At 37.8% G+C, this 20,100-nt stretch overlaps 2 protein-coding genes across 2 annotated transcripts in view; one reads left to right on the top strand and one right to left on the bottom strand.

Moving 5' to 3' along the window:
• Window positions 1-20,100, bottom strand: part of LOC307159169 (cytosolic phospholipase A2 gamma-like) — a gene marked incomplete at both ends in the record, with an annotated part of 202,050 nt that overhangs the window by 93,143 nt on the left and 88,807 nt on the right. The gene's annotated exons all lie outside the window — the stretch shown is intronic.
• Window positions 18,409-20,100, top strand: part of LOC307158889 (cytosolic phospholipase A2 gamma-like) — a 36,138-nt gene continuing 34,446 nt past the window's right edge. The window contains exons 1-2 of the mRNA XM_079871864.1: window positions 18,409-18,505; window positions 20,031-20,062. Of these exons, the coding sequence (XP_079727990.1) occupies window positions 20,031-20,062 (32 nt within the window). The 5' untranslated portion in view covers window positions 18,409-18,505. The remainder of the gene's footprint in view (window positions 18,506-20,030; window positions 20,063-20,100) is intronic.

Here is a 20,100-nt window from a genome sequence, read left to right as displayed (position 1 = left end):
TTAAGCAGTGGTTTGCCAACCTGCACTGGGGACCCCTCCCTCACCAATGCACATTTTGCATGTCTTCCGCACCTAACACATCTGATTCAACTTATCAGCTCATTAGTACAGACTGCAAGACTTGAACTGAGTGTGTCTGATGAGAGAGACATACAAAAGGTAAAACGGCAGGGAGTCCCCAGGACAGGTTTGAGAACCACTGCCTTTAAGGACTAAAATACAACCGTATAAATCTTATTCAGAGCGCCACCATGACAGGTATGAAAGAGAGGCTGTGAGGGATAGAGTCCCTGTGATTACTTATAACTTTTCACCGTCTGTGTTGTCAAACTCATTGGCAAGAAATTTTTGCTGTTTCGTCAGCAGAACAATCCAAAAATACATTAAATAACAGTACAACCCACTGGAGAGATGTATGTCAATCCCTCACAGCCTCACTTTCATTACCATTAAAAATCAAAGATGGCGCTACAGTGAATAAGGTCTCTTCTGCTGCTGTGTGAACGTGGCCATTGCGAGAGAGCCGCTCTACGCAGTGCAAACGCATGTCTACAATGTGTTGTGGGGTTTTGTGTGTGGTTTCGGTCATAGATATCATATAAAGGCTAGATGGCTAGAGTCACTTCCGGCATTACCGGCGGCCATCTTACCACAGGGCTCTGTGAATTAAGGTGAGTGATCAGCACGCACATAAATCCTCTTATCTCGCTGAAATTTTGACGGATTTACAAACAGTTTGGTTTCTTTCAAACGTCATTAACGTTATAGTTCGAATTACAAAGGGACAGAAATATCAGTTTTGGGGGGGTCAGATAATTTTTCTGAGATTGTGAAAAAATATAATTACAGTTACAATACAAGTCAACTCCTATTTTCACTGTAGGAACATTTTAATGTAAAGCGATTTCAGACACCCCTATTGTGGACCGTACCATTTTTAACCACCGCGGCTAGAAGCAACGGAGATAGAGAACGACTTCAACTTCTCAAGCAAGTGTCAACGTTGAATGACAAAACGCTAGTTTCATAAAATATCATTCTTTTCAACATTCCTTATTTGTATATTCAAAAATATTTAAAATAATCTAATTTAATACAGTTATAATTTTTCAATGTAAATTATTTAATTTGATTGGTAACAGCCTAGTGTCTAATTTTTTTAATTGAATATATTTATAAATTTAAGTTTTGAAATGAAAGATGGAGCATACATTTAATAAAAGTAGGGGGAAATGCCCTTTATAAAGGTACAAAAAATTATTCTGAGTGTTTTCAAACAGTGATGTAATGAAACATTGACAATTTAAGCTTGAAGGGAGTAAAGCCTCTGTTTAGGCTATTAAGGAAATGTAATTTTGCCAAAAGAAGAACTTTTATTTTAAATAAATGTTCATTTTAAATCAGCCTACTTCAGTGTGATACCATATTATCATGCTTAACACTAAGAATTTGAATAATTGTAATGTGATGATCAGATGCAGATATATAAATCAGGGAATATGGGTGGTTTGCGGGTGGATTTATTTATTTTTAATAGTGGATTCGGGTGACTCAAAGTGCACCAAAATAATGAATTTATCTTTAAAATGTACAAAATTTTCTATCCCCTAGGGGTTCCAGGCTCCACCGACAAAAAAAAAAATGTGAGAAACACATTAGGCTATATGATGATCTACAAAAAAATACACATTTAATTATCTTATTATTAAAATACATTATTATGATTTTACCACCTCCGCCTCATTTTGAGCCAGGAGAAACCCTGAAATAGGCAATAGGCTTCTTGTAAAGGTATTACTTTTACCAGTAATTAGAATGGCATTTCAGTGCACTTAACTTCTAACTTTTGGGAGTTGATCAAAACAGTTCTCTTTTGGATATATAATAACAATGAGATATGCTGTAGCCTACTCATTATCAGTTTGTCGCATGTTTAGACCTTGTATGTGTGTTGCACAACACATGTTGCACTTGGCGATCACGGTGGAGATTGATATGGTAGTGGACCATGATGGTCATAGAAGAAGTGAAGCAGTAGTACCCCCCAATTATGGCGGGGTAATTCGCACTCTGATTAACGTGGCTATAATTCTTTCATATGGAAGTCCATTGTTATAATTATTAATATGTATGCAGTGTCATAGCTACATCTCTGACGTTTATAACAAACCAAACCGTTTGAAAATCGGTAGAAAATGTGTGCGGACGTCGACCTCCATTGGCCAGCAGCGCGGACAAGACATCTAGCCTTTATATGATATCTATGGTTTCGGTAACTTCAGATCCAGTTACTCTTCTTCACCGGAGCTGCTCCTGCTAGTTTTTTTTTTTTTTTTTGTGCTCACTTAAATGCTCAAATGCTTAAAGCTATGTACACAGTACACACTGTCCGTTTTTGGGATTGACAACCACTTTGAAATGTTCCATTCACACAACTCCTCTAACCCTTTAAGTTATACTGCAATATACATTTCAACCACAGACAGTGAGGGAAGCTGCTAAGATGTGCGGGAAACTAAAGATCCCTTTCCCTGAGGTCAACATTCCTGATGACAAAAAGAAACCGAAGGACTTCTATGTGTTCAAAGGCCCAAAAACTCCAACTGTGATCCACATCCCTCTCTTTAATGAGGTCAACTGTGGAGGCAAGTTATGATCTTACAGTGTCCTGAATAAAACAAATATCAACTGTGTTCTGATTTAAGTGTGTTAATGTTTCTTCAGGTGAAGATGATATTGAGGAGTGGTGGAAAACATATAAGACCTTTCGTGTCACTCCTTACAGCGCTGAGGAGATCACTGAACTGATGAAGGTCGCTGGAAAAAACATCACAAACAACAAAGAGAAACTGCTGGAGCAGATCCGTCTGACCACTGAAAAAAAAAACTGTAAATAGATTTAATTTTAAAGATTTTAAAAGATTTAGTTTAATTAAGAGGTTTTATTTAGAGACACCATTGTTAGTTCCCAGCATGCTTTGCATATGGCTGGAAATGGAGAGTAAATAGCACAACATTTTTACAGTGTATTTTTTTATTGAACAAATGAGAATCTGAATATAGGCTAAACTGCTCTTCATATCAGTCATTTTCACATTTACATTTATGCATTTATTACATTCATTTACATTTATTTTATTTTGGCAGACGCTTTTATCCAAAGCGACTTACATTGCATTTCAAGGTACACATTTACATTCTTATCAGTTTTATAATAAATAGTTTCATAATCAGTAGCCTACTTAACATACGTTAGCACTATTACTTTTTTCTGCAAAATGTGATTTGTGTGGAAATATCAGATGTTAATCATTTCTGTTTAAAAAAATATGCCTCATATGTTAAAAATATTTATGCATGCAATTTAGTCTTTTCCCCCCTAAAGGCATCTGGAAACAAATTTAGCAGTTTTAGAAGTTTATTAGAACCTTTAGCAATTATAGAAAGGTTACTCAAATGCTAAAATTCACACATTTTCCCACTAAATTGCATAAAAACAACTTCTCTGTCACACAACACATGGTCATTCTGCCTGGCTGCAAAACTGCATTGTAAATGACCTCAGCAGTAATTTCTGCTCAATAGCCTAGCACAAGTCATGATCACATGGTGACAACACACACACACACACACACACACACACACACACACACACACACACACACACATATATATGTTACTAATTTATCACTATAAGTGTTGATCAGTTAGGTGACATGTTAACTAATTTTCATATGCCAATATATCAATATATCCATAAGAAAACACATAAAATGTAGGCTAATTGTTCAATAATATGTTGTATTCAATAAATCGGATAACAAAAATGTTGATAATGCTTATTATTTTGCAACTTTTAGCAACAAATCTGCCAGTCTGTATTTGGAATACCGTATTAATCTGCTTCTGTTACATTATATTAATAAACTGTAAAAACAAGGTTTTGTCTTCGTCATTTGATATTATACAGCAAACAGCAGAAATGCTCATTGTTATAAACTGATGGTTTTGGTCCTAGATGCTGATTGGACAATCCAGAGTTTGTAATAAAACAGCTACTGTGTATAAGCTATTACTTATTATTATTGCTTATATTTATTTAAGCTATTTCCTATTGACATTTTGTTAGTATTTTGGACATACAATATTTTAAATATGTGGTCTTATTAGTTTCACAAGCATCAAGATTTTAATTCTTTAAATAGAGTGTAATATCCCATTATAAAAGTGTTCAATACACACACACACACACAAAAAAAAAAGATTTTAAATAATCATGTTTGCAAAATGCATTTATTCAAATTCCTTAGAATCAGCATAAATCTGTTCATTGTGAAAACAATTAAATCAGTTAAAAATATGAATGGTTTAAATATGTATTGCTGTGGAACAAGCAAATGCATGAGACTTGTTTAATAAATAGATTTAATGATAAATATATAAACCTGTTGATCGTGTATTTAAAACGTTCAGTTTATTAGTAATACTACATAAATCTCATTCTCATTTATATTTTGTATGACAAATTATGTTTATTAGTCTATTATACTATTTAATCCAAATGGATGAAAATTTTATATGAAATTAAAATGCATCTTAAATACAGGCCTAAATATTTTTGGAGGTAATAGAGTTCAGAAATTTGGAAGCAGTAAAGGGTTAAGTTGGAAAGATCTCATTGTGCCTCAAATTACCGTTGTCCGTTACACAATGCATCCTCTTAAAGGCCCCCTGAAATCAAAATGTACGTTTTTTAGCTTTTAGTATGAAATGTTAGCATTAAGTTTATGAATTAGCTGGTGTGTTCAAAACCAATGACAAAATTCGTATTTAGCATTCAAAATTACAGTCCCTCCCTTCACCTGGCCACAGTGTATCTGAAGCTTCTTCAGGCTTTGTTGAACAGCATTTCTCCTTCTGACCACAAACTATTCCTCGTTTTTATTCAGAGATTCTCACCTCACTGCAAAGACAGCCAGACAGACAGACCAGTAATGAAGTTAACATGACTTATTTGATATATTTAGATATCAGATTTTCTAGATTTGAATACAGTTTAGTCTGCAGTTCATTTTAAACAGTTATTGTCTGAATGTTATAGACTTTGTGCATTTTGTTGTATGGAAAATAGAAAACTGTATCACTCTGAAATACGAATCCCCCAAATAATTTTTCACCATAATGATTGTGTATTTATGCACTTTTAGTTTAACTCTTTTTATCGATGCTTTTCAATCAGAGAGTTAGCTTACTAAAAGAAAGACAATACAGCATTTGTTTCGACATATGGACTAAGAAATCAAGATGAGATTAAACAAAAGTATTCCTTCAGTTACAAAAGAGTCAGTTACAAAAAAAGAGAAAGAAAAGGATTATAAATGCAAGCTCCAAAATATACTACATTACAATACAATTAAAATAATATTTAATTACAATATATTCGTACTACATATATACAGTGTATTAACAATATAGACAAAATACAGCAAAAATTTAAACATTACCCCCCCCCCCATTTAAACATTTTGCTACTAAAATCTTTGAATGTTCGCCGGTTCCCGCCTCTTTCTTCCCATAACAACGAACCTTGTTACAATTATTTACGGCCACATTGATTTCCCAGTGTTATTTAGATTTAAACTAGGTAATGAGTTTAATTTCCTGAATTGAATCCTGAACTGATCAAATATAGGTCTATACCTTGAATGCAATATAAGATACTTTGGATAAATGCATGTAATGTAAATGTAAAAGTTGGTACTTGTTTACCAATCAGTGCAGTGAAGAGCCTGAGATGAAACATGAGATGTGAAGAAAACAAACTTGTGAACAAAATTTGTGTGTATAAATTCCAGTCAGTCTGCAAAAAGTGATTAAAAATTATGCAAAATGTGTGAAAGTGTATTTATGGAACACACAGTTATTGATTTTATCACCTTGAACAAAACGAAGAATCACAAACAAGTTTTTTTGCCAATTTGTAAATTGTAAACAATTTAATGCCACCAGCATGTCTTTGGATTGTTTGGGAAACTGAAGCGCCCGGAGAAAACCCACGCCAACATGTGGAGAACATGCAAACTCCAAGAAGAAAGGCCTCCGGGCTCAACCAGGACTCAAACCAGGGACCTTCTCGCTGTCAGGCGACTGTACATGTTTACATGTTACATCGAACTACCTTGAATTCAATGTTTTGCTCTGGATTGATGGTTCTAAGGACAAATTTTGTAAGTGGAAGGTAAGTATCTCAATTTTAACCAATAATTACACTACATAACTTGCAGAAGATTTGGCTAACGAATCTGAGGAAGTTTTTGCGATAGTTTCATTTGTAGATGTTCCTTGCCTGAAAGAACGCAGTTGTGTACATGTTTACAAAAACTGCCACAAAAAATATACTGAAATAATCTATTCTAATATAAGACCCATAATAATGCTTAAATGTCAAATTATTATCACTCAACAAGAACAGTGTATCATAGATATTTGGTAGTAGTTTAAAATCTCCTGGATCTTTTCCTAAGTTGCTTAAAAAGTGGAGGGGAAAAATTTGGAGGAAGATCTGAAGGCCAGAGCAGGGAAATTGGGGTGTTATTTAACATCAAATAAAATAAATAAAATAATTAATGTGTAAGTTATTTGTTCTGATTGGTCTTGCCACTGGCAGTTTCTTGGATGGCACACATGAACCCCTGGACGTTCTGAGTGAATAACAACTTTAATGTCCACTGAAATATCTAACACTTTTAATAGAGTGATGCTGCTTAATGCTTTTCCACCACAGACAGTGAGGGAAGCTGCCGAGACGTGCAAGAAACTAAAGATCCCTTTCCCTGAGGCCAACATAGCCAGTGAACTCTCAGAGAAACCGAAGGACTTCTATGTGTTCAAAGGCCAAAACACTCCAACCGTGATCCACATCCCTCTCTTTAATGTGGTCAACTGTGGAGGCAAGTTATGATCTTACAATGTCCTGAATAAAACTGAAATATCAACTGTATTCTGATAAGTGTGTTAATGTTTCTTCAGATACAATTGAGGAGTGGAGGAAGAAATATGCCACTTTTCAAGGTCCTTACAGCGCTGAGATGATCAGTAAACTGATGGAGGTCACTGGAAAAAACATCACAAACAACAGAGTGAAACTTCTGGATCAGATCCGTGCGATCACTAAAGCTAAATACATCCAGGCAATGGCACGACAAAATCCAACACTATGACTAAACATAATACACACCCAATAAAGACTAAACTGAGTCATTATACAATAAATAGTGTTTCATTTCTTTTTCTGTCTTAATCATCACTTAGCATTAATCAGCATTATTACTGCAAAATGTGATTTGTGTGTCATCATCAGAGGTTAGTTACGTTTGCGCTTCACAATTTCTGTATGTTTTGATATGTTCCTTCATGCTTGAATTTCATTAAGCCATAAATAGCAGATCATTAATAATCAACTCAACAATAACTCAGATTGGATTAGAACCATGCTTGCCGATTACTTTGCTTCTGTTCCAATTAAATAAACTCTTCTCTTAAAATACTGTTTTGTCCTGGTCATTTAATGTCAAACAGCAAACAACACACATGCTTATCACCTTGAACAAAACGCACATAACTCTTTAGCTGCATAATTCGAATATGTCAAATGACCTCAAATCCGTTCCTTTGCGCATGGATCAGTATTTTTGCAGTGATGTGGCTGTTATTTTGTGTTTTTCAGTTGTGCCTTTAACCGTGGGAACACTAATTCTGCAGAAAAGACATTGTGCAAATCAGATAAGAGATAAACCTGTTATAATCACACAGATGGTGTTATAGTATAACACACGTTTTAAGATCTGTAACACCCCGCCTTTCATCCCATATTTATCTGATACATATTAAAGTCCATAAACTGTTTAAATTAATGTCAAGTAGGCTACCAAAAGTGCTCAGAAGAGCAGCAAAAGTTTAAATCCTTTAACATTAGAGATAGAACCTCTGGCTGGTTCAGAGTCATGGAGAAATGTATTTTTTGACTCAAAGATTAGTAATCATTTATGATTATTGTTATTCATGTGCTACTTTAACCACAACAGCAAATGTAAGATTTGTCTCTCCAGAAAATGCAATGCACTTCTACAAGACTTATAATGCCACATTTCTTAGGTTTATAATTCACGTTTAGGCTCTCTGTGTAATGATTAGTCCACTGGAGGCAAGCTTGGAGAACCCAAATGCAGTTTATTCAAATAATTCTAAACAAAGGCATGGCATGGCACTCTAAATTTAACATAAGCAGACAACTCACCAAAAATTGGTTACAGGTAACAATACTTGACAAAGACACATGGCAAACATGAGGGCTTTAATACATAGACTACTAATGACAAGACAAGGGACACCTGTGCACAATCAAGACAATAACCCAATGAGAACATGACGACATAGAACACATGATGAGGGGAGCACATGGCAGGATCACATGATTTACAAAGTAGATGAAACATGAACATAAAACAAGGTAACTCATGTTACCGTAACATCATGTTCCCTCGAAAGGGCACGTCTCGGATTTCGACTGTAACCCTTTCTGAAACCCTGCCTTGTCAGAGCTCTCAATTTTTATGTTCAGAGGTCCTCTCAATGGCGGAAGTTGCCAGTGTGGACCATTTGCTGGTGTGTTTCGGGTCTTCCCGCATCCAAACAGACCATCAGCAACTGGATAGTTCAGGCTGTTTCTCTGGCCTATCAGTTGCACAGTTTGCCTTCACCTTTGGCCATGAGGGCTCACTCAACCTGAGGCATGGCGTCCTCTAGAGCCCTCCTCTCAGGGGCCCCTATCCAAGAAGTGTGTGATGCGCTGGATGGGCCACCCCTCATAATTTTACAAGATTCTATAGTCTGGACCTTCCTTCTACACCGGGTGCACGAGTGCTCTCGTCCTAAGTTGTGCATGTGACAGCTTCACACTAGGACTGGCGGGGTTCACTGTGGCATAGGGGGCATTCATTCCCCAAAGTGTCGTTACTCATGTTCCCTCGAAAGACAAGTTGTTGTCTAATAAAATGTTGTCTAGTACATCATTCCAAATGCAAATTGTATTTGCAAAAAAAAAAAAATGTTCCTGCATGCTTGAATTTCATTAAGCAATAAAAAGCTGCCATTAATAATCAAATCAACAATAACTCAGATTGGATTAGAATCATGCTTGTCGATTAAAATATTATATAACTTTGCTGCTGTTCCGAATAAAACTCTTTTCTAAAAATACAGTTTTGTCCTGGTCATTTAATATCAAACAGCAAACACACATGCTTATCACCTTGAACAAAACTTGCATAACTCTTATTAGCTGCATAATCCCATGACCTTGGCGTTGCACGCACCAACGCTCTACTGTTTGATTACCAGGAAAAGCAAGAACTGATAAGAATGTAAATGTGTACCTTGAAATGCAATGAAAGCCGCTTTGGATAAAAGCGTCTGCCAAATGCACAAATGTAAATGTAAATATATAAAATGAAATCCGTTCCTTTGCACATGGATCAGTATTTTTACAGTGCTGTGGCTGTTATTTTGTGTTTTTCAATAACGCCTTTAACCGTCTAATTCTGCAGAAAAGACACAGTGTTTCCCCTACAATGTATTAAGTAGCGGCGCAGCGCCGCCGCTGGATTTTCAGCGCCGCTGCAAAATATTCACATGATCAGTAATATCACGAGTCACGACATTCACTTACACACGTTGTCATAAGGGGCCGTTCACATGCAAATATTTCAAATGTGGTCGCGCGGAAAGCGCACTCATAATAGAAGCGACGCGGCGACAGACACAACGACAGACGCCACGGGAGAGTGAGCAAGCGTTTGTGGAAAGGAGAGAGCGGTACGAACTTTTCTCCGTTTAAGTCTATGGGGTCACTGTGTCCATTTTTTTACTGTCTATGGAAAATATATCGTCCCGCTCCCGCCCCTCCGTGTTCGGCGATCAGGTTTCATTCTCGCGCAGCTTGTTTCGTAACTTCACGTGCGGGTCTTTTCTGTTCCGTGTTTGCGCCGCGCTCTCCGTTTCGTGTGTGTGTGTGTGTGTGTGTGTGTGTGTCGGCGCACTGCGCTCTCTGCTCAAAGTTCCGCTCTGTGTTTGCGCTGCGCGTTCTGCTCCTTAACGGCCCAAACGCTCCGATCATGTAGGCTACCGATCATGCACTGGAAAAGCAAAGTCTGCTCAAATAACGTGAAATTTCTCAGTAGTAGACTTCTGTTTGCTGAGCAACAATGGTAAAATTACCTGCTCTGATCACATGCTCTGGTAATAATTGAGCTTTGTATGACTATACTTTATTTTGATAATTAGTCAAAAAATAAATCTGTTAAATCTGAGTATGTTGCATAGTCATAGAACTGAATGAAGAATAATATACTGATGCTTTATATTTTAATATAGGGCTATTTTCTGTCCAATTTGTGTGGACATTTTTCTTTTTTCCCCCTTTTTTTGTGTGTTTAATTTAATTAGTGATTCTATATTTAAATATTGATGATTACAAGTTTGGGGGAAATGCGATTAATTGAGATTAATCACAGCAAATTGTCTTTCTTACATTTGAGCCCCTGCCCCTGCTGAACTCTTTGCACGTCCCTGAGGTTAGTGAAGTAAAATAGGCTATGCAAGCTAGTCACCTTTTAAACTAATGAAAAGTTTCGGAGTTTTGGATTTTAATGTTCAAAATGTCTACAGGATAAAATAAATGAAAGTTCTGGTTACATGATGATGTATCTAAGTGCGAAAGTGTGTTACAGAAAAAAAGATCAGTAGTGCAGATGAGGGAGGAAAGAGTTTAATTTTTCCACTATAAATTTCTACCTTACATCTGAAAATTAACACAAAAGAAAAACATGAATAATCCTGTCCTAATCCTGTTTGTGACCAGTTCAAGGTACATGCTGCAATAATCATGCCTTCTGTTGATGGTATGTCTCAAAATGTCAATTTCTATCCACAAAACTTGCCAGAAGTCATGGTTTAAGGGGTTATTAAAAAAAAAAAAAAAAAAATCTTGCACCCCCGGACCCCCCCCCCCCAACTACAACCCCCCCCCACCCCCACCCCCACCCAACCTCCGGCACGTAACAGCACCGCTGCTGGAAAAATTTATAGGGGAAACACTGTGACATCATGTAAGATAACCATATCTGCAGAAAACAGATTGTGCAAATCAGATATAAACGTGTTATAATCACACAGATGGTGTTATAGTAATGTTTCAACATCTGTAACACCCCGCCTTTCATATTCCCATAATTATCTGATACAAATTAAAGTCCGTACTAAAAGTGCTCAGAAGCAAAAGTTGAAATCCTTTATTAGGTAACTAACATTAGATTTCTCCTCAGGCTGGTTCAGAGACATAAAAATGTCTGTATGTTTTAAGTCAAATATTTTTTATCATTTATGATTATTGTTATTAATGTGCTACTTTAATCACAACAGCTGTTGAATGAAACACACTACCATGAATTCACTGTAAAGGAAAGAAGAAAAATAAGTCTACATTGAATGTTTGAATATTATTGCCATTAAATGAACAAATAAATGACCTCAGTCTTAGAAAAAAAGGTTCACTGGGGTTCTATTTAGAACTCTAGGGTTCTTGACTCAGTTTAAAAGTCTCTTTATGCCAAAAAGATTCTATATAAGGAGAAACATTTTAACCCTCAAGCCGTGTTCGGGACAAATTGTACTTTCCTTAATCTGAGCAGTACAAGACTTGGCTACTTTTCCTAGTTTGTCACCTGAACAGACACAAAACATTTTTTTACTCAATTCTACAATGTTAAGTGGGTGGAAAAAAACCCTCCTTAATCTCGCCTTCGTGGACAAAAATGGGCACCCATAGGAATGAATGGGAAAACTGTAATTCAGAGCATTTTGTTTTTTATTTGTCAAATAAAAATCAATAGATCCAACACAATGCAGATCATACTACACACAATTGAAGGGATGATCCTGTACAACATTCTCAATGTGGCAAACACTCACATTCACACTCACACACACAAAACACTCTCAAACAAAGCATTCAATTAGCCTATAACAGAGCTGTTTTTTGTTTTGTCAAATAAAAAGTCACTCACACATACAAAAACAAAGAATTGTTTTTTCCAGTGCCCTGCGTAAGTCTGAGCTCCCTGTCGTAAGACTACCACGGACGAAGGAGTGCTATTAGTGCCTGCCCGAAGGGGGTTGGGGGTTGGGGGGGGGGGGGGGGTAGGCTTACAATACACATATGAGCCGGAGGGGGGTTCATATGGAAAAACACTGGGGTGTCCAGCCCGCAGGGTGGAATGTTTCAACCCCAGGGGTGGCAAGGTGGCCTGCCAAGGGAAAGACACATTCTCAGAGAGGGGGCACGGTCTACCTTGCTGCTGGTAGCCAAAGCAATGGTGTCAACTAACCAGTGAGACAACCTTTGCTTGGAAAGAGCCTTTCCCTTCAGCTTCCCACCATAACAGACAAAGAGCTGGTCAGAGGTCCTGAAACACTGCGTTCTGTCCACGTAAGCACGGAGGGCGCGTACTGGACAGGGCAGTGCCAAGGCTGGGTATGCCTCCTCCAAGGGCAGCGCTTGCAGGTTCACAACCTGATCTCGAAAGGGAGTGTTGGGAACCTTGGGCACATATCCATGCCGGGGTCTCAGGATCACGTGAGAATAGGCCGGCCTGAATTCCAGGCACGCTTCGTCAACGGAGAATGCCTGCAGGTCGCCTACCCTCTTAATGGAGGCCAATGCCACCAGGAGCTCTGTCTTCAATGACAGGAACTTAAGCTCAACTGATTGCAGAGGCTCAAAGGGAGGACTCTGCAGGGCAGTTAAAACCACTGAGAGGTCCCAAGAGGGAACGAGAGGAGGTGAGGAGGATTCAGTCTCGCTTCTCTCAGGAACCTTATGATCAGGTCCTGCTTTCCAACGGACTTACCTTCGACTGCGTCGTGATGTGCGGCGATAGCGGTAACATACACTTTCAGGGTGGAGGGAGACAGCCTTCGCTCCAACCCATCTTGCAGGAAGGAAAGCACGACACTGATCGGACATTTTCTGGGGTCTTCTTGGTGAGAAGAGCACCATTTGACGAAGAGGTTCCACTTCAATGCATAGGCATGTCTCGTGGACAATGCTCTAGCGGAAGTGATAGTAGCCACCACCAAAGATCGGGACGAGAGTGCCATAGGGTGCCCTGTCCCTGAGAAAGCAGGTCCTTCCTCAGAGGAATTGGCCAGGGAGGTGCTGTCGCGAGGAGTACTAGTTCGGAGAACCAGGTCCGGCTGGGCCAATGAGGCGCAACCAATATGACCTGCTCCTTGTCCTCCCTGATCTTGCACAGGGTCCGTGCAAGAAGGCTCACTGGGGGAAACGCCTACTTGCGGAGGCCCCGCGGCCAGCTGTGTGCCAGTGCGTCCGTGCCGAGCGTGCCCTCCGTCAGGGAATAAAACAGGTCGCAATGGGACGAGTCGTGGGAGGCAAATAGGTCTATCTGTGCGTCCCCAAATGTTGTGGTGTCAATCTTTTCAGGGAAATGACTTCAGAGATCTTTGATGCCAGAAATATTAGACTTTATTAACAAACAAAGCCGAACGCCTCCTCTGCAGAAAAGGCACTCTTGTTCTGTGTCCAGTTTTTACATATATACCTACATCCTTGTCTCAAATATGGTAATACATTCTATAGATTATTTTAGGGTGAGAGTTTGTACCATGTGACTTTACTGAAATAGCATTCTCTGCTGTGTCGGTATTCGGGCCTTAAAGGCTTCCAAAGTCAAACCAAAGACACACACACAGAGGAAATAAATAATAGTGTACAAATATATAGCTAAATTACTTATTTTCTAAATAATAAAATCTTCAACACGAACTGATCCCAAATCAGCTGAACTGACTGGGGATAGAGTTCAGTTGGAGATTACAGTTAAAGGAACACTCCACCGTTTTTTGAAATAGGGCTTAGTCACGTTCTTTCCTACATTTAGATATGTGGGCAAATGCATTTTTGTCTCACTGCATGCATTGTTTTAGTTTGACAGGGTCGGTGCAAGCTTAGCTTAATGAATGGAATCCTTTGTTGCCAGTTAGCATGTCCTGAGTAAAAGTGATCAAAAAAACACCTAATTACTTATTGTGGCCTGCGTATTCACAACAAGTACAAATAGTGATGCAGATTAACACTAGGTGATTTCCTAGGCAGATATTTACTTTGGACTATATTGGGGGAAGCACAGGCGAAGCACTGCTACTTGGGCGCAGAGATATCACGTAAAACATGAAATCCCACGACTTCTGTCAACATACCGCGTGAATAGTAGCAGGCTATTTTTCCTACAGTAACGTTACATGAATGGCGATGAACATGGCGGATTTTGTGAGAGTCAAAGAGGGTGACTTCTCATACAGTCAAGATCCAGAACCATACCTCTATGAACCAGAGTTTTCAGAAGAGGAGCTGCGTGCTTTGGAAATAGAATGACTGGATGAGGAGGTTGCGATCGCTCAACAGCCTGAGGACGTGAGGATGAGAGCCAACACGAACTGGTGGTGTGAATCTGGGGGAATATGCCAATCTATGCCGACTGAAATAGAGTGTCTGTGCTGTGGCGAGTGGGACAAGTTTCTGCCATCGATGACCAGGCTCAACGCATCAGACTGTCAAACTAAAACAATCCATGCACTGAGACAAAAATGCATTTGCCCACCTATCTAAATGTAGGAAAGAAGGTGAATAAGCCCTATTTCAAAAAACGGTGGAGTGTTCCTTTAAGGGAACGTCTGCCAAATCCACCAACTGCGGTAAACGTAGCCTATAATTTGTATAATTTAAAATTACTTTTAACATTTAAAGACAGACGTTTTCAAATTCCAAAGTTTGCAGAAGGCTCCTAATGGCAATACTGACTTAGGCTACAGCTTTCCTGGTAGCCTTGAGTAAATTAACTTGTCTAAGAAAATGATTCTGCTTGTGTTTTGTTGCCCAGGAAATTGTTAATCCGGCCCTGACTGGGTTTTATATTCAAATAGGGTTGAAAACCTGTGTAAATACACTCACCTAAAGGATTATTAGGAACACCATACTAATACTGTGTTTGACCCCCTTTCGCCTTCAGAACTGCCTTAATTCTACGTGGCATTGATTCAACAAGGTGCTGAAAGCATTCTTTAGAAATGTTGGCCCATATTGATAGGATAGCATCTTGCAGTTGATGGAGATTTGTGGGATGCACATCCAGGGCACGAAGCTCCTGTTCCACCACATCCCAAAGATGCTCTATTGGGTTGAGATCTGGTGACTGTGGGGGCCATTTTAGTACAGTGAACTCATTGTCATGTTCAAGAAACCAATTTGAAATGATTCGAGCTTTGTGACATGGTGCATTATCCTGCTGGAAGTAGCCATCAGAGGATGGGTACATGGTGGTCATAAAGGGATGGACATGGTCAGAAACAATGCTCAGGTAGGCCGTGGCATTTAAACGATGCCCAATTGGCACTAAGGGGCCTAAAGTGTGCCAAGAAAACATCCCCCACACCATTACACCACCACCACCAGCCTGCACAGTGGTAACAAGGCATGATGGATCCATGTTCTCATTCTGTTTACGCCAAATTCTGACTCTACCATCTGAATGTCTCAACAGAACATTTTTCCAGTCTTCAACTGTCCAATTTTGGTGAGCTCGTGCAAATTGTAGCCTCTTTTTCCTATTTGTAGTGGAGATGAGTGGTACCGGTGGGGTCTTCTGCTGTTGTAGCCCATCCGCCTCAAGGTTGTGTGTGTTGTGGCTTCACAAATGCTTTAGTGCAGTGATTCCCAACCCCCGGTCCCCGGACCGGTGCCGGTCCGTGGACCCGTTAGTACCGGGCCTTGAAATATTCCCAGAATAATGTTTCTTTATTTCTTTTTTCTTTTTTTATAATAATAATCATTTTCTTTTTTATATGCTTTTTTAAGTGCTATGACGTCATGTTATTTAATCCAAAACCTAAACAATAAATAGATTAAAATGTGTTTCTTTGAGCGCCTTCTTGCGATTGCTTAGCAACGCGTCATATCTGAACGGACTGCAAAAAAACGCGCTGCACCTGAAGTGACAGGGAAGTGGAGAGATGAGCGGGCCGCGATATTTTTTTCAATGGCTAATTTCATTGCGGACAGTTCTGGTAAAAGGAAAGGCGATGACCAACTCGAAAATAGCGAGAGAGAAAAAGTCACGCTTCATAAATACGATACCTCATACATTAGGTATGGATTTATGACAACAGGCGATTCCGTGGCGCCAAATCCGTTGTGTATTATTTGTGGTGAAAAACTGTAAGCTGGTTTTCGTTCATATTTGTAAAGCAGACCTTTTTAAATTTAGTTTTATTGTATCCTGGAATTTTTGTGCATTGTTTTGGATGCATATGTTTTTTAAGGATGCTCGGAAGAACAGCTTGTCTTGTGCACAGCTACAAATATAGTAATATCAATAAGCAGTTCATGCTCACATTAAAATAGTTTTGTTCTCATTGGTCTGATTTGGTATTTTTTGTTAAAGGTTAAAGTTTAATCTCTAATTTTATACTTTTAAAAATGATTGGCTGAAATCACTAAGTTATGTGTTTGCTATTGTATTCTGAAACTGTCTGATTGTTGAAACTGGCACTTATTTTCATACAATTAGCCTTTGTTGTCACCTGTTGGTGTGTGAAAACACTAAGTTGCTGTTGAAGTGATTGTCTTTAGTGGTTCTGGAGAGATTTGACAGGTGAAATGGACTGGTATTTTCATACAATTTGCCATTACTGCCACCTGCTAGTGAGTGAGTGCTGTGTGAGTTGCTTTTGAAGTAGACCTAATTGTATGGCAGTAAAGGGAAATATTTTGTGAACCGGTCTGAAAGTTTAAAAAGATTGGTATATTCATACAAGTAGCCTTTGGTGCCATCTAGTTCATTATGCAAATAAATGATAGGCTGTTACTGTTTTACACAGTGATATGTTCCAAACGATGCATCTTAAAATTGACAACTGGTCCCTGGAATTTTTTTTATGAATATGCTGGTCCCTGGCACAAAAAAGGTTGGGAACCCCTGCTTTAGTGCATACCTCGGTTGTAACGAGTGGTTATTTCAGTAAAAGTTGCTCTTCTATCAGCTTGAATCAGTCGGCCCATTCTCCTCTGACCTCTAGCATCAACAAGGCATTTTCGCCCACAGGACTGCCGCATACTGGATGTTTTTCCCTTTTCACACCATTCTTTGTAAACCCTAGAAATGGTTGTGCGTGAAAATCCCAGTAACTGAGCAGATTGTGAAATACTCAGACCGGCCCGTCTGGCACCAACAACCATGCCATGCTCAAAATTGCTTAAATCACCTTTCTTTCCCATTCTGACATTCAGTTTGGAGTTCAGGAGATTGTCTTGACCAGGACCACACCCCTAAATGCATTGAAGCAACTGCCATGTGATTGGTTGATTAGATAATTGCATTAATGAGAAATTGAACAGGTGTTCCTAATAATCCTTTAGGTGAGTGTATATTTACCATGGTCCATTTATGTACATAATAAAAATAATACACTAGCCTACAAAATCGCATCAAGGTAAGATAGCTAAAGCAAGAACTGATAAGAATGTAAAAACTGCGTACCTTGAAATGCTATGTAAGTCGCTTTGGATAAAAGCGTCTGCCAAATGCACAAATGTAAATGTAAATATATAAAATGACCTCAAATCTGTTCCTTTGCACATGGATCAGTATTTTTACAGTGCTGTGGCTGTTATTTTGTGTTTTTCAATAGTGCCTTTAACCGTCTAATTCTGCAGAAAAGACATCGTGTAACATAACCATATCTGCAGAAAACAGATTGTGCAAATCAGATATAAACGTGTTATAATCACACAGATGGTGTTATAGTAATGTTTCAACATCTGTAACACCCCGCCATTCATATTCCCATATTTATCTGATACAAATTAAAGTCCGTATACTAAAAGTGCTCAGAAGAGCAACAAAAGTTTAAATCCTTTATTAGGTAACTAACATTAGATTTATCCTCAGGCTGGTTCAGAGACATAAAAATGTCTGTATGTTTTAAGTCAAAAATTTGTTATCAATTATGATTATTGTTATTCATGTGCAAATGCAGAACCCAAATGCAGTTTATTCAAATAATTCTAAACAAAGGCATGGCATGGCACTCTAAATTTAACATAAGCAGACAACTCACCAAAAATTGGTTACAGGTAACAATACTTGACAAAGACACATGGCAAACATGAGGGCTTTAATACACAGACTACTAATGACAAGATTTGCTCTCTCTAAGTGATTAAATAAGTTCATGTTTATCACCTCCTCCTCACACGATGCTATCTAGACCTTCAGAGTCCTATAAAAGAGGCTCTTCTGTCTGATCTGAGAGTCGACGGCTGCTGTGCTGATATTGGTGAAGCATTAGGATTTTACAAGACTACACAAGAACAGTGAGTATATGTCTTAAAGCTTTTACAACAGAGCAATTAATAGGCTTTAATTTATTATATTGTGACAACAATATATGAATGAATCCAGCCTTTTTCAAAATTCTAATTTAAACTTGTCTGATACCAATGACCTGCACACAATTAATTAACTAATGATGTGAGTGCAAAGTTGTAGGGGTGAGCGGGACACAAACTAATGTGGGGCTAGTTGTAACACATGGTTTAAAAGTTTCCACTCATGCCAGCATGACAAAACTTAGTGTATTTACTAGTTGCCATATCAACACTATACAGAGAAAAAATGTAATGCCAAAATTAAAAAATCTTTTGAAGATATCACTGAACATTTATTTAACCATAGCAAATTAAAATTCCAAAGTAAATTTCTTACTGGTTAAGTTTTTCATCTCTTTACATCTTTTTTGTGTTTATTTTAGTGCTGGGCAAAGATTAATCGCGATTAATCGCATCCAAAATAAAAGTTTGTGTTTGCATAATATATGTGTGTGTACTGTGTATAATTATTTTGTATATATAAATACACACATATGCATGTATATATTTAAGATTTTTTTTAATTTATATATAAATAATTTATATTTATATATAATATAAATTATGTATAAATATATATACAGTATATACATGCAAATATTTCTTAAATAAATACATGCATATGTGTGTATTTATAGATACAAAATAATTATACACAGTACACACACATATATTATGCAAACACAAACTTTTATTTTGGATGCGATTAATCGCGATTAATCTTTGCCCAGCACTAAGACAAACCTGATATTATTTTATTATCTTATATCTGTTATTTAACAGTTGAGATCTTTCTTTAATGCTGATCTAACAGCAGAAGAACGCCAGGTTTAAATCCCAGTTGTGCAGGCGGGGCATGTTGTCACACTGCTTTACAATAAGCCCGTTAGAACTATGATATTCTATTCTATACTTGTATGAATTCTATTGAGAAACCATGAGAAAAAAGTGAATAAAGACTGACAGTCAATGTTCAGAAATTATTAATTATTATGTTTTGAACTGTGCTGTATAGCTGTGTTTTGTGGTGTTTGTTGTTTATTTTGTAAATATTTTAGTTTGTTTAGTTTAGAACATTTTAATGTTACAGTGTACCTCACCTATGGGGCATGTTGTCACATTTCACTTCCATTCTTTCTGGGTAAATCAAGAAAAAAGTATACACTGTATTAATGAAACACAATCACATAATTGTACTAGACATGTGTGAAATAGGGAAAAAAAGAAATACTCTGAACCCCAATTTTTGTGATTTTACACAAACTGAGAAAGTCAGAAAGTGTTCTCACCTAGTCCTTATATAACTTATGTTTAAAAACAGTGGCTTTATAATTAACATTTGACTTTATGGAAGTTCAGGATTGACTGAATGAAATAAACAATGTTACAATATTATTGTTATTTTTAGGTTTTCCCCTTTGTATCTTTCAAATGATAAATTTTATCTTTAATGTTGAAACTATTGTTTTAGATGGACGCATGTGGATCCCAGCCCTGGGAAAGGTACGTAATCCTGCTCTGGATAATTCTGAGAATATTGG

This window comes from Squalius cephalus (assembly GCF_949319135.1).
Source record: "Squalius cephalus genome assembly, chromosome: 5".
NCBI classification, from domain to species: domain Eukaryota; kingdom Metazoa; phylum Chordata; class Actinopteri; order Cypriniformes; family Leuciscidae; genus Squalius; species Squalius cephalus.
The sequence above is the reverse complement of the archived record's forward strand: the minus strand, read 5'-3'. Positions and strand labels throughout refer to the sequence as shown.